The sequence below is a fragment of the Thermobia domestica genome, chromosome 18 (assembly GCF_964235325.1).
Source record: "Thermobia domestica chromosome 18, izTheDome1.hap1.1, whole genome shotgun sequence".
Taxonomy (NCBI): Eukaryota; Metazoa; Arthropoda; class Insecta; order Zygentoma; family Lepismatidae; genus Thermobia; species Thermobia domestica.
In genome coordinates this window covers 173,325,071-173,337,377 of record NC_137471.1, presented here as the reverse complement: position 1 = coordinate 173,337,377, position 12,307 = coordinate 173,325,071, and the positions used below count along the sequence as shown (strand labels likewise).

The following is a 12,307-nucleotide window of genomic DNA, read 5'->3' as shown; positions in this document are numbered from 1 at the left end:
CTCTCTACTCTTATATTAAATTATCTCCATATTGTCTTCATATTGTCAAATATTTTTATAATATACATCTCACATAATAGTTATCAGCGGTGAAGGAAAATTTGTCTTTGCTTCTAAAACCTTGTGCACGTTCAGAACCTGGTAGCAATGCTCTTTAAATGTTGCCACCAGATCTGCTAGCAATCACTATGACTTAACACAAATCACCAGAGAGATATATCACTCTCCCACTTCTCCAACTTTCCCAAACCTCACACTTTTCCCCAAATTTTTGTTGGCTCCCTGATACGGAATTTTATAAAAATTTCATTATGTGAAAGTGCCAACGGGGTACATATTTGAGCAAAATTTTACTTTCGGTTTCACAGCGACTTCAGTCTTGTGATAAAAGTATAAAACAAAGAACTCCATGTTGCTTCAAGACACAAATTACCTATAAAACACAATTTAGAAATAACATCATAAGTGTAATTATAACCTAAAGGTATGGCGCATGTTTGTTTTATCTAACCACCCGCTCGAGGGTTATGCCCTCCATGGGGGAAAGAGAAATCAAGGGTACTGCGAGAAAGGAGTTAGACATGGTCTAAGGGATTTTCAACAATTTATAATAACTTTATGTCATAAATCACGTAAGTAAATAGGACATTACGGTCTTTACAATCGTAATCATAATGACGGTGGAGAAATGAAATTGTACAATGAATTATAGACATCATGATGAAAGTATTTGGATTTACATTTCATCATATTGCGTTGATCAGTGAAATATCTATGAGATGAGCTGCATTTGGACGAGACAAACTATAAGATGTTGTAAAATGACCGATATAGGTTATTCTTCTCCCTTGGGGGCACCTTGAAGCATTAATCAAACGAAATGGGAAACTCTGTTAGTGACAAAGAATATGATTGTGTGAATATTGTGCGGAGGGTGATAGAGAAGAAACTTTCTGATGAGCTGAAGATCTTCATGATTCTGTGGTAAGGAATAATGATACATTGTAAAGAGGAGGAAGAGGTAGAATGACTGATGCTGTGAACGATATAAAAATAGACATGGGCGTTGATGGAATCGGAGAGGAGTGGATGATGAGGATTGAGCATTCCGGACGTATTTGAGTCAAGGTTTTTCTACATTTAACTAAATGTATGGAAAAGTCACGCGAGCATAGAGCTCTGGAACAGAGCTCGGAAGTTTGATGTGGTATAGAATTCTGAGTGTGTGATCTTCGAGAACCTTAAGTTTTTGATAAAAGGGGGTAGCTGACAAAACCTAACGGTATGGCCGTAACTAAGCACAAGTCGAAGGACGACTATATAAGTGCTTAAGAGTAGCTTTGCAGAAATACTCCAGGTTGTGCCAGTAAGTCGTTTTATTAGATTGAGTCGATTATATGCCTTTTTGTTGATGTCCTGAACATAGTCTTCTATCTGAGGTATCTATCTATGGTGAGTCTTAAGTCTTAACGGTTTTGGAGATTCTAAGACGGCTGTCGTTAAGAGTGATGGAAGTAAGTGTGAATTACTGTGAAATCTGGAGCGTTTCTTAGGAGGCAGACATAATGTAGTTTGGGTTTTAGCAGCATTGGATTTCAGTCGCCGTTTATTGCAGCACAGATCAAAAGTGTGTGTTATTGGTTGTAAGGCGTTGTTTACTTAGTGAATAATACAGCAAATTGCAAGAAAAGTTGTATCATCAGCGTATGGAAATAACTGAATATTTTGTGTGGGAAGAGGCATGTCGACAACATAAAGTAGATATAAACAGGGTGAAAGTAAAGAGCCTTAGATATGCCTGTGCATAAATATGGTTTGATATGACTGTTGATTAATGTATTCGTAAATACGGTGGCCAAACAAGAAATTGTAAATAAAACGGATATATGCGATTAGAAGGCGAGAATGTAGCAGTTTTGAAATCAAACCCTAACGCTACAGTCAAAAAATGCCTTCTCTGAATTAAAGAGTACCAGACAGGATGGCTTGGTGGTATTATACTGCTTATGGATGCAGTTGAGGAGACGCAGAAGCTGATCGTTGATGCTAATTTGTGGGCCGGAGCCTGCTTGATGGTGTGGTAAAGATGGTAATGAGAAAGATGAATATGAAGTCATTTGACGATATTTTTTTCCTCGGATTTTGGTGAAGATTCTGTTGAGCTGTATCAGACGGTATTCTTGATTTTAAAAAACAAGAGAAATTTGGATGATTTCTAAGATTGAGCAGTATTGGTGGACTTTGTCTTACATGTCGATAGATGTTATTGATTTCAGGGTCATTATAACATTTATGATAGATGACATTAGTGATTTGCGTGGTAGAAATGAAGGTAGTGAGTGCTTTGTGAGTAGATATGTTGGGTTGAAGATGAATATGTGGCGAATTGAAGTTGAAATGGTCTACAGGATAATAATTAAAATGCTAAGTTAATGATAGAGGTGCGAAAATCTCCTATAATTAGGAAGCAAAGGTTTTAGCTTCTTCTTGGTCTCTGTGCAATTCCTGATCGTGATGTAAGAGAGGATAAGAGGTTTGGGTAAATTTACCAGCTATTGCATTGAAACGCATCTAATATTGCGAAGGGTGTGATATGGCAGAAATTGTGTTTCAAATTTTAATCCATTGTCGTAATTTATATACTTTAAAATAATTAAGCACTGTTCGGTGGAGGGCTCTATGATGCTAAAGAGCTTCGTGGTTGCCAGTGCAAACATATTCTGTATAGACTTGACGTGAGTGTTTAACTAGAGGAAAGGAATTTTAGGATGACGAGCTGATATATATGCGGTTTGAGAGATGAACTACTCAGTTGCGAGTTGAATGATTGGTGGTAAAGATTAGAGTGGATTAACGCTTAGAATAGCAAGCTTACAATGTTAGGTAAAGTGAGTTATTTTGACCCATTGCTGCTTCTTGTAAAAAATATATATATCAAGTTTCATTCAGGGAGTTAAAATTTCTAACGTACAATGAAAAGGGCAATGTACCTGATCGTTCTTTATATTACAGTACATATTATACGCAGTATACACTGTCAGTGGCGGCTCGTGATTCTTTCAAACAATACTTGAATTATAGTACGGTAACATTAGAAATTTATACATAGAAATACGCTGTCTTTGTTAGGAATAAATTCTGTCACACATTGTATTTTGATTACACCTGACAGTCCTTGCAGAGCGGTTTGCTGGTGCAGTGCGCTTTGAAAGCAAGCATGTCACAGATTAAATACTTTTGAGGAGTAAAGAATCACGTAGCTTGCGGAATGGTTAATGGAGGAATACCTAAAACATTAGCCCACTACCTCTCTTTGATATTGTAGTGTTTCTTTATAAAACATCATCTGGGCCAAATTGATCCAGTCTTGGTATTCGAAGGGTTAAATTCTTTTTCAGTAAAAGGAGGATAGGTCGCTGACATTGTATGAGTTTAGTAAGTTTAGTAGCAATCTACATTCCAGAGGATCTAGAATGTAGATGAAAATACTGTGGGCGAGAGATCATGTGATCACTATGTCAGGAGTAGTGTTAGATCAGGAACGGATTGATTTTGGTAATGGGTGAATGAAGCATCTAGTGGAGGCAGTGATAAAATTGTTAAAGGCAATTTCTCTCGGTCTGAGCGGCTATGGATGTTAATATTGGAAGAGATCAGGTAATGTTGGAAATTATTAGAAATATATTGGAATGGGAGGGGAATAGAACGACCTGGTAGAACATACATGAATGTCATTGTGACACATAAAGATTTGATGTTCTGGAATATTAGATGGAGAGTCAATACTATACCATGTGTATACCAGTTAAAAAGTGACATTAGCGATAGTTTGTTGATATTTACTAGGGATATAGTTATGAAGAGGCTGGAAGTGTGGGAAGAGGAATTTAATGTGAAAGTGAAGAAAATATTAATGGAAAAGGGAAGGCGGTTAGGGTGGAAGTCAAATCAGGAGGAGGACATTGACAAAAATGTGGTAGTAATAGGTGATGTGACGTTTCCGGATGATGAGAAGAAAGTGTTAAGTTTAGGCTATTAGTTTAAAGTGAAAGAACAAAGATTGGACGGAGAAGAGGTTATATACTCGGTAGAGCAAGCCATAGTTCAAGTTCAGGACAAGGAGATAAGGAGAAAGGCTAAGGTGGTTGTGGAAAGGAACATAAAGAAGCCAAAGGGGAACCTTTCGAAACACGAGTACAGTGTGTTGAAGGATATAAAGAAGCGAAAAGACATATGTGTGCAACAAGTGGACAAAGGTGGTGCCAATGTGGTGATGGAAAAACAATGATACAAAGAAACATTGAATGATATCTGTGATGATACTTACGAAAGAACAAAGATTGGACGGAGAAGAGGTTATATACTCGGTAAAGCAAGCCATAGTTCAAGTTCAGGACAAGGAGATAAGGAGAAAGGCTAAGGTGGTTGTGGAAAGGAACATAAAGAAGCCAAAGGGGAACCTTTCGAAACACGAGTACAGTGTGTTGAAGGATATAAAGAAGCGAAAAGACATATGTGTGCAACAAGTGGACAAAGGTGGTGCCAATGTGGTGATGGAAAAACAATGATACAAAGAAACATTGAATGATATCTGTGATGATACTTACGAAAGAACAAAGATTGGACGGAGAAGAGGTTATATACTCGGTAGAGCAAGCCATAGTTCAAGTTCAGGACAAGGAGATAAGGGATAAGATAAGGAGAAAGGCTAAGGTGGTTGTGGAAAGGAACATAAAGAAGCCAAAGGGGAACCTTTCGAAACACGAGTACAGTGTGTTGAAGGATATAAAGAAGGAAAAGACATATGTGTGCAACAAGTGGACAAAGGTGGTGCCAATGTGGTGATGGAAAAACAATGATACAAAGAAACATTGAATGATATCTGTGATGATACTTACGAAAGAACAAAGATTGGACGGAGAAGAGGTTATATACTCGGTAGAGCAAGCCATAGTTCAAGTTCAGGACAAGGAGATAAGGGATAAGATAAGGAGAAAGGCTAAGGTGGTTGTGGAAAGGAACATAAAGAAGCCAAAGGGGAACCTTTCGAAACACGAGTACAGTGTGTTGAAGGATATAAAGAAGCGAAAAGACATATGTGTGCAACAAGTGGACAAAGGTGGTGCCAATGTGGTGATGGAAAAACAATGATACAAAGAAACATTGAATGATATCTGTGATGATGCTTACGAGGTGATAGGTGAAAGATCTGTGTGTGAGAAAATTAAAGAAAAAGTTTTAGTGTCACTAACAAAAGCAGGTTTTGAAAGAGTCCTTAATAAAGAAGGCAGGATACCGGTAATGAAAGGTTTTCCAAAAGTACATAAGGAGGAGGTAAAACTGAGACCAGTATTAGATTGCCGAGGAAATATATTTGAACCATTGGAGGAGGAGTTAAAGAAGGTTGTGGAAATGTTAAGGAGGCAACAAGACAGTAGCAGTGTGAAAAACTCGGTTGAGTTAAGAAGAAGGTTGGAGGAAGTAGGACAGAGCAAAGCTAAAACAATCATTTTCAGTGTCGATGTGAAGGCTATGTTTCCAAGTCTAAGAAGAAACAACATTGTTAAAGTCATCACTGAATTGATGAAGGATAGGAAGATCAATGGTTGGAGTGGAGAAGGACAGAAGGAGGCCCTGAAGACTATATGGAATAACAGTTATTGTGTTATAGGTGATAATTTATTGAAAATCAAGGAAGGACTAAGCATAGGTTCCAGGTTGAGTCCAGTGCTAGCAGAAATTACTATGAACGACTGGGAGAAGAATGTAAGGATGAAAGGAAGTGACAGATTAATGTTTTTTGCTAGATATATTGACGATTGCTTGGGGATTCGGAAAGGAACTGTAAAGCAATTGGAAAAGTTTGTAAATAAATTGAGGATATAGAGAAAGGCATACAACTGGAGCTAGAGGTATAAAAGGAAGAGGCTATAGTTTTCCTGCATATGAGAATAAGGAGGAAACAAGGAGTGATATACACAGAATGGTATCAAAAAAGTTGCGCGTCGGGAAACTATTGCCACGCCCGAACTGATGTAGATTACTCGACCAACAGGAATTTCATCATTAACATTTAGAATAGAATTAAGCAAATAACCAGTGAAAGAGACAAGGCGGAACAGAGTATACAGTCATTCCATAAGCAGGTGGAGAATAATGGATACGATAGAAAGAGGCTAAAATACAGAAGGAGATGGGAGAAGATAAACTAAGAAAAAGAAATAAGCCGAGAAGGAGAGCAAAGTGAAGGAAAAATAGAAGAAAAAAGAAAAATGTGGTGGGGGTAGAAAGATTGGGAGAAGAAACAGAAATCATTAAAAGAATGCTTAAGAAGATGGGGGCATCTCAACTTACAGAAAAAGGAGCAAGAGGCTTCTGGATGTAATAAGGGAAAAAAAGAAGGAAGAAGACAGAAGAAGAACAAGGGTTAATGATGATATAAAAAAAATTGATTTTTAAAATTCACTGCGGTGAGTGTGATATGTGTTATATTGGGGAAGCTGGAAAGAGACTAAGAATGCGTATAAGACAACATAAGGATGACGTTAGGCTAGAAAGGAACAAAAATGCGGTCTACAAGCATGTAAGGGACACGGGACATTTAGTTAATTGGAATGAAGTAAAAATTTTAGGCCAGGAAGAAAGAAGCATAGTTAGGAAATGGTAGGAGGCACGGTTTATAGAAATGGAGTTTATTAAAGCTATGAACTGGAACTCAAGACTGATCATCGATCAACAGTGGAATAGGTTGTTGAAAAAGCTTAAAGTATAAGATATGAATACACATATCTATTATATTGTGGTATATATATTGATTGTCTTACACGTGTTTATGTATTTATTAGTCCATATTAGTTACCTCTATATACATGTGTGTGTATATGTATATATGGTATAGTATATATATTCATATATAGTGTTATGTGTTGTTGTGTTGTTCTGAGGTTGACACTTAAAATTGTGTACACTTTCTTTGTGAAACCGTATTTGAGATCACTCCTCTACTCTCCACTCAGTATTACGAAGTTGGTTCTGAGTCCAACTCCCTTTAAGCCTCGGTCTTGAAAACGTCTTTGGCCTACTGGTTCGAGAATGATGAGAAAGTGCACTAAAAGTCTCAATAATGGGGGAAGACTCTTATTTCAGTGGTAGAGCTGGTACTGGAAATCGAAACCCAGGTAACATATGAAGACTGTGAGCTGAATTTAGATAGGGAGAGATAGCTTGACTAAATTAAAGAGACCATTCCATTTTACATTTTATTTATAAGAATAAAAAAATAAAAATGGGAATACAGATGAATTTCACAATTCGGTTACTTGGAATTACAACTTGAAATTCTGACTACATCACGTTTTATGGGCACAACCCCTTCGTAACCAAATAGGTGCTAGAAGGTTTTTATGCTAAACCGCGATTTATTGAGAATAGTGAAATTTAAACTTCGTACCTCGCAACTTGCATTGGCCCATGAGGCAAAGTGTTAATTCTCGAAGAGGGAATTTGGTCTCGACTTGAAATAAAACTCATATTGGTCTCTAAACAATCTCAAAGTGCTCATCCCGAGTTGAGGGGGGAACTTAGAAAAAATTAATCACATACCTGATTTTATTCAGAGCGAAGTTCACTGGTAGTCTGCAGGCAGAAGAATCACCCGAGCCGGCGAACAGGCCTCGCTTATATAGGCGCTTCGTCCCACGCATTTCTGCCAGTTTCTGACGTCGCTCGAACGCTACGACACGAGCCTCGGCGAACTTATTCACGCGCATGCTCAATAGTGGCTAAGACGTCTAGTGTTCTATGATTTGTCCCTATCACGCCGGGGTTGAAATTTCTAATTTACATTTACTTCTTACAATTTTTATTTCACGCATAGCTCCAAATACATAATATTTTTCATGTATTTATCGCCTGCGTGGTATTAACTAAATATGGCATCCGGGACCCGGCGCTGTGATCTGAGTAAATCAAAGCCAGGGTCATACCACTATTACATGCGTGTGGGTTGGTGTCAATGAGGCATCAGGTTGCTAATACAATCAGAGCCTCAACTGACTCCGTTCTCCCTTTCTCTCTTTTCCTTGCTGCACACACACACTTTGAAAAGCGCGGGCGTCTCGCCCCATAATTTGAGTCCGGCTTAGGACTTCAAGGCACAACTGTGTAACAGTTATCCGCCGACCTCGGTAAAAAAAATAAACAAAAAATGTCGAAAGTTATCTTCCTAATAAAATAATACGGGAACGGTTATCCAAGGCAAGTTGCTAGGGTTTAAAGGGTTAATATAGAATGGGCCTTATGTAAGGCGCTAGGAAACTAAAAACAAAACTTTCTTGAGAATTTTGGAGATTATGAACGAATAAACTGCAAGAGAGCGGGATTGTAAGATTTCATGTGTTTTAACTATAGTACGTTTAAATGTTACATAATTCCACTAACAAAATAGGAGATTAAGGAACATGTTTCGTACGAAGCTATATGACTTGAAACTTGTAGAATGAAACCTTACAATCATCGTATCCTTCTAGCTTATAATTATCAAGAGGTTTCGTGTGAACTCACAATAGTAAATTTTTTTAAACCAATTCCTAACCATAGTATTAAGCATGACTTTGAATCGATTATGAGTACAACGTCTGATATCGTAAAGAAAATTAAGAGGTTGTGAGTTTACTGATTTGCTAAGTACCATTATATTTACTGTACTGAGTACAATTATCGTCATACGTGTTGAATGTGATTTGTCTCAGGCTACTAATATAATTCAGCTAAAAATGAAAGAAAATCAACATTAAATACACTCAAACAAAATTAGCGTGAAGCGCTTTAAGGTTTGACTGAGATGGACGATAAAATTACAATAGCAGTTTTCATTGGTTATAGTATAAGCCAAATGGGAAAACATGCAATGATATAGAATAGTACACTCGATTGTGTTGCCTTAATTCTTAAATTATTGCGGGGTTGTGCCTTACAGGTTGTGAACAAAATTCCTTATGTTGTTTCAATATACCATTTATACTTCATAAAGCATAGGGAATACTCTACTTTCCAGAATCAAATGAATATTGAATATTTATGGCATGTAAGGAAAATATACTTGGAAAGTATTTGAGTACTTCATTACATATCTTGTAATATATTTATTTGTAATATAGAAGCGATTGCATACAAATGATTAAATCGCGTATGTAAAATAACTTGAATAATTAACAACTAGCGATTAAAACACAATGCTTAATAAATGTTTCAAGTGCGTCTATACACATTTTATATTATACTCATCCTAATGTTATCGAATAATAAATCTCACATTATTAGCTATTTCTCTTACATTGGCTGCAATAAGTGTAATATATTACAAACTTACTGTATAGCTCTGTCCTATACAAGTTGATCACAGTATGTACATGGGTTTTTATAAACTTCTACTCAGTCTGATTGCTATTGCGACCTCGATTTGGTTTCTCTCATCCTGTATGGTATGCATTACGCTAGACACATTGACATGAATGTATACTGGCAATATACAGAAATTACCAACAAATGAGCGCACTTTGGCGCACCTAGGGGTTAAATACAAACAACTCTAGATTTTATTTCCATGGGAGGTTCTGTTAGCAAGGGGGAAGACTGAATGGTTGAAGAGTTGACCCTATGGTTAGTGGGTTAGTTTATGCCCTAATGGCCTATGGTAATAACGGATACAACTTATAATATTCAGGGATGCAGTTACGTTTACCATACTAGAGTACATGGTTTGAAGGGGACTGTATAAAGTTTTTTTATAATTAGGGGGGATATTAGGGGGGGCTATAGGTTAGTATTGTTAGTATTGTGAGTATTCCTTTTCTTATTATTATTAATAGTAGTATTGGTATTAGCATCCGTATTTTATCCTCTTTTTTTAAAAAAACAAAACGAAATCGAGAGGGATTTCTTCATAGTTAGAAAGGAAATTTACGAAGTAAAGTTACATCATGTCTCATCATGTTGCTGGTTCCTGTTGTTTTATAAGATAGATTTTAAACACAAAAGTTAACCACAACAAAGCTATGGTTGAGCTAGAGAAAAAAAAATTATAAACACCGGACGTATGTTCCGTTCTTTCTTTTACTTCAACTAATCTTGACTGATAACAACCATAGGTTTCCGTTCGTTTTGAACTTTCCTGTTTTTAGCTCTTAAACACATAGTGTAAGTGATTTTGTTATTCGGAGAATAATCCTACAGAGAAACGACATACAGGAAGACCTGTATGTATCCTGTTGTTGAGCAACAGTTGAATGCAGATCTGATTAAATTCAATGTGCAAGGAATAATTAAATAAAGTACTTCCTTGTTCTTTTTCGCTTCGGTGTTTGCCAAAAGATAAATATACAGAGGTTCCAAAAATTACGATCTTTAACATAGTGGAATGAGAATGTGGGGAGTCGATTACTATACTCTCATATAGGCTCCTTCAAATGTTTGCAACACACTTGTGCTTTTACTTGACCAAACAATAAGATTTTTTTCTATATTCAGACAATAGCTTTCCATGGCTTTTGGTACGTTAGATCGTGGTTATTACAATGAAATTGAGTTATTTCATATATTGAGAAAGTTTTTAAAGTCTCTTAACGTTTGCTTGTTTGGTTATCGTTACAATCTTCTTATGATTTGTCACAACGCTGATTTGTAAGAGTTTTTTTTGTACTTTGAGGATTATCACTTGTCCAAATTTTGTGTTTGTACTGGTGCGAGAAGGGTTTTTCACCTGTAAGCAATGAACTGAGGTAGGTCAATGGGAGTCTGTCCGTAGATAAAAGATTTCCTTGTCACTGCAGAAGTTTATAAATTTTGTGGCACAGAGAAAGTTCTGTATCCGTATGGAAGTTTAGTTTTTAGATATATTTTGTCCAATAATAAACAGTGATGGATCGAATCATGACAATAATCGATTTCCATATCGTCCCTCTGGATCAGCCCTGGATGGGGCCGATAGGCTGTGATCTGGATCCTTGGGTACCGCCAGATACCAGGACGGTGGGGGTGGGGCCTTACTCTAGACATCACACTGGGAAGGCAATGGATAGAGATCTGCAATCAAAGAGACTATTAGACTACATAATCATTAATGCGTTATATAATAACCTTGGCTTATGCAGAGTACTTGTTTATTTAGGAAGGTCCACTGTATCCTTCTATTAATTGTTCATTTTTAAACTGTGCTGACCACACATCAATTTTAAGAAAGGTATAGTGATCGATGGAATCTGCGAAGGTTACCAAAAGTGAGGCTATCCGAAAATGAGAGTCGAATACAAAATGTTTTTTCATTCAGATGTCCTGGGTGTGCTGTCCACACATCGTCAAAGTCTAGGTATAGATACCTGTTTAATTAATGTATGTGTTTGTATAATTATCACTATGAGACTAAGAAACAATTTTGTACCATGAACAAACTAAACAGGAAGCCTAGAAATAAGGGTATATGCGCTGACCACACATTATTGTTAGAATGCCTCTTGTGTTTGAGCTGTGATGGTGCGAAGATAAAGATAACACCATCGTAGAAAAAGTTTTTCACAAATTGATTGAGGTATCTAACTCGGGTTGTTTTTTCGTGAGTGGAATGATAATGATGGAGGAAAGTGAATTATTAAATATTCTTTTCATTTACAGCAATGATTAATGGATGATGAGTCATATGGTGAGTGAATCCAAGGTACTTTACAAGATGGACAATACCTTGTTTGGGCACACATTGCCTTATTGACATACCTTTGCCGTATATTTTGTTTTCAGATGTAGTCTGGTTGAGGAATAGCGTGTTAAGAGGAAATTTGAATTGAACCAGCGTGGCGGAAGTTAGCTAATTATACAGCTTGGTATAATGATGTGTGGCTTGTAAATTATCAGCTCAGCTGACGAATGTTCGGAGCGAGAGGGGCAAGGGGGTTTTCACATCGCAACTGAGAGAATACATCTAGTATACTGTACAGACGCCGGCTTCAGACCAGGGACATCTTAACATTGTCAGATAAGTATATTTGTATTTATTTTTTAAGTTAAAGGATAAGAGTGGTCAGTCGTTTGGATTTCTATGCATGAGTACAAGAAGTTTGTTGTATACGATCTTTTATAGCTTGAAATGTTAATATTATCTACCCTTTTTTAAATTGAATTTTAACAAAGGTAAAACTTAGCAAGTTGATGCAATGCTTTTAAGTTACTTCGTAAACCACAGAACTACTAAACAGAGTTTAGATTGAACAAGATTTAATTAAATTTAATTATACCTTTACAAATATACCAGTTAAGA

General features: G+C 36.7%; 1 protein-coding gene across 1 annotated transcript; it reads left to right on the top strand.

The window, feature by feature from the left end:
* The first annotated feature begins 5,301 nt into the window (after nt 1–5,301).
* On the top strand, nt 5,302–5,886 carry LOC145675396 (uncharacterized). Its single transcript, XM_081745800.1, has one exon. The coding sequence runs from the start codon at nt 5,302–5,304 to the stop codon at nt 5,884–5,886; it is 585 nt and encodes a 194-aa protein (XP_081601926.1).
* Nucleotides 5,887–12,307: the final 6,421 nt, after the last annotated feature.

Excerpts from the sequence above, each read along its gene's own strand:
- LOC145675396 (XM_081745800.1), top strand. The coding sequence starts at position 5,302 with ATGAAAGGTTTTCCAAAAGTACATAAGGAGGAGGTAAAACTGAGACCA.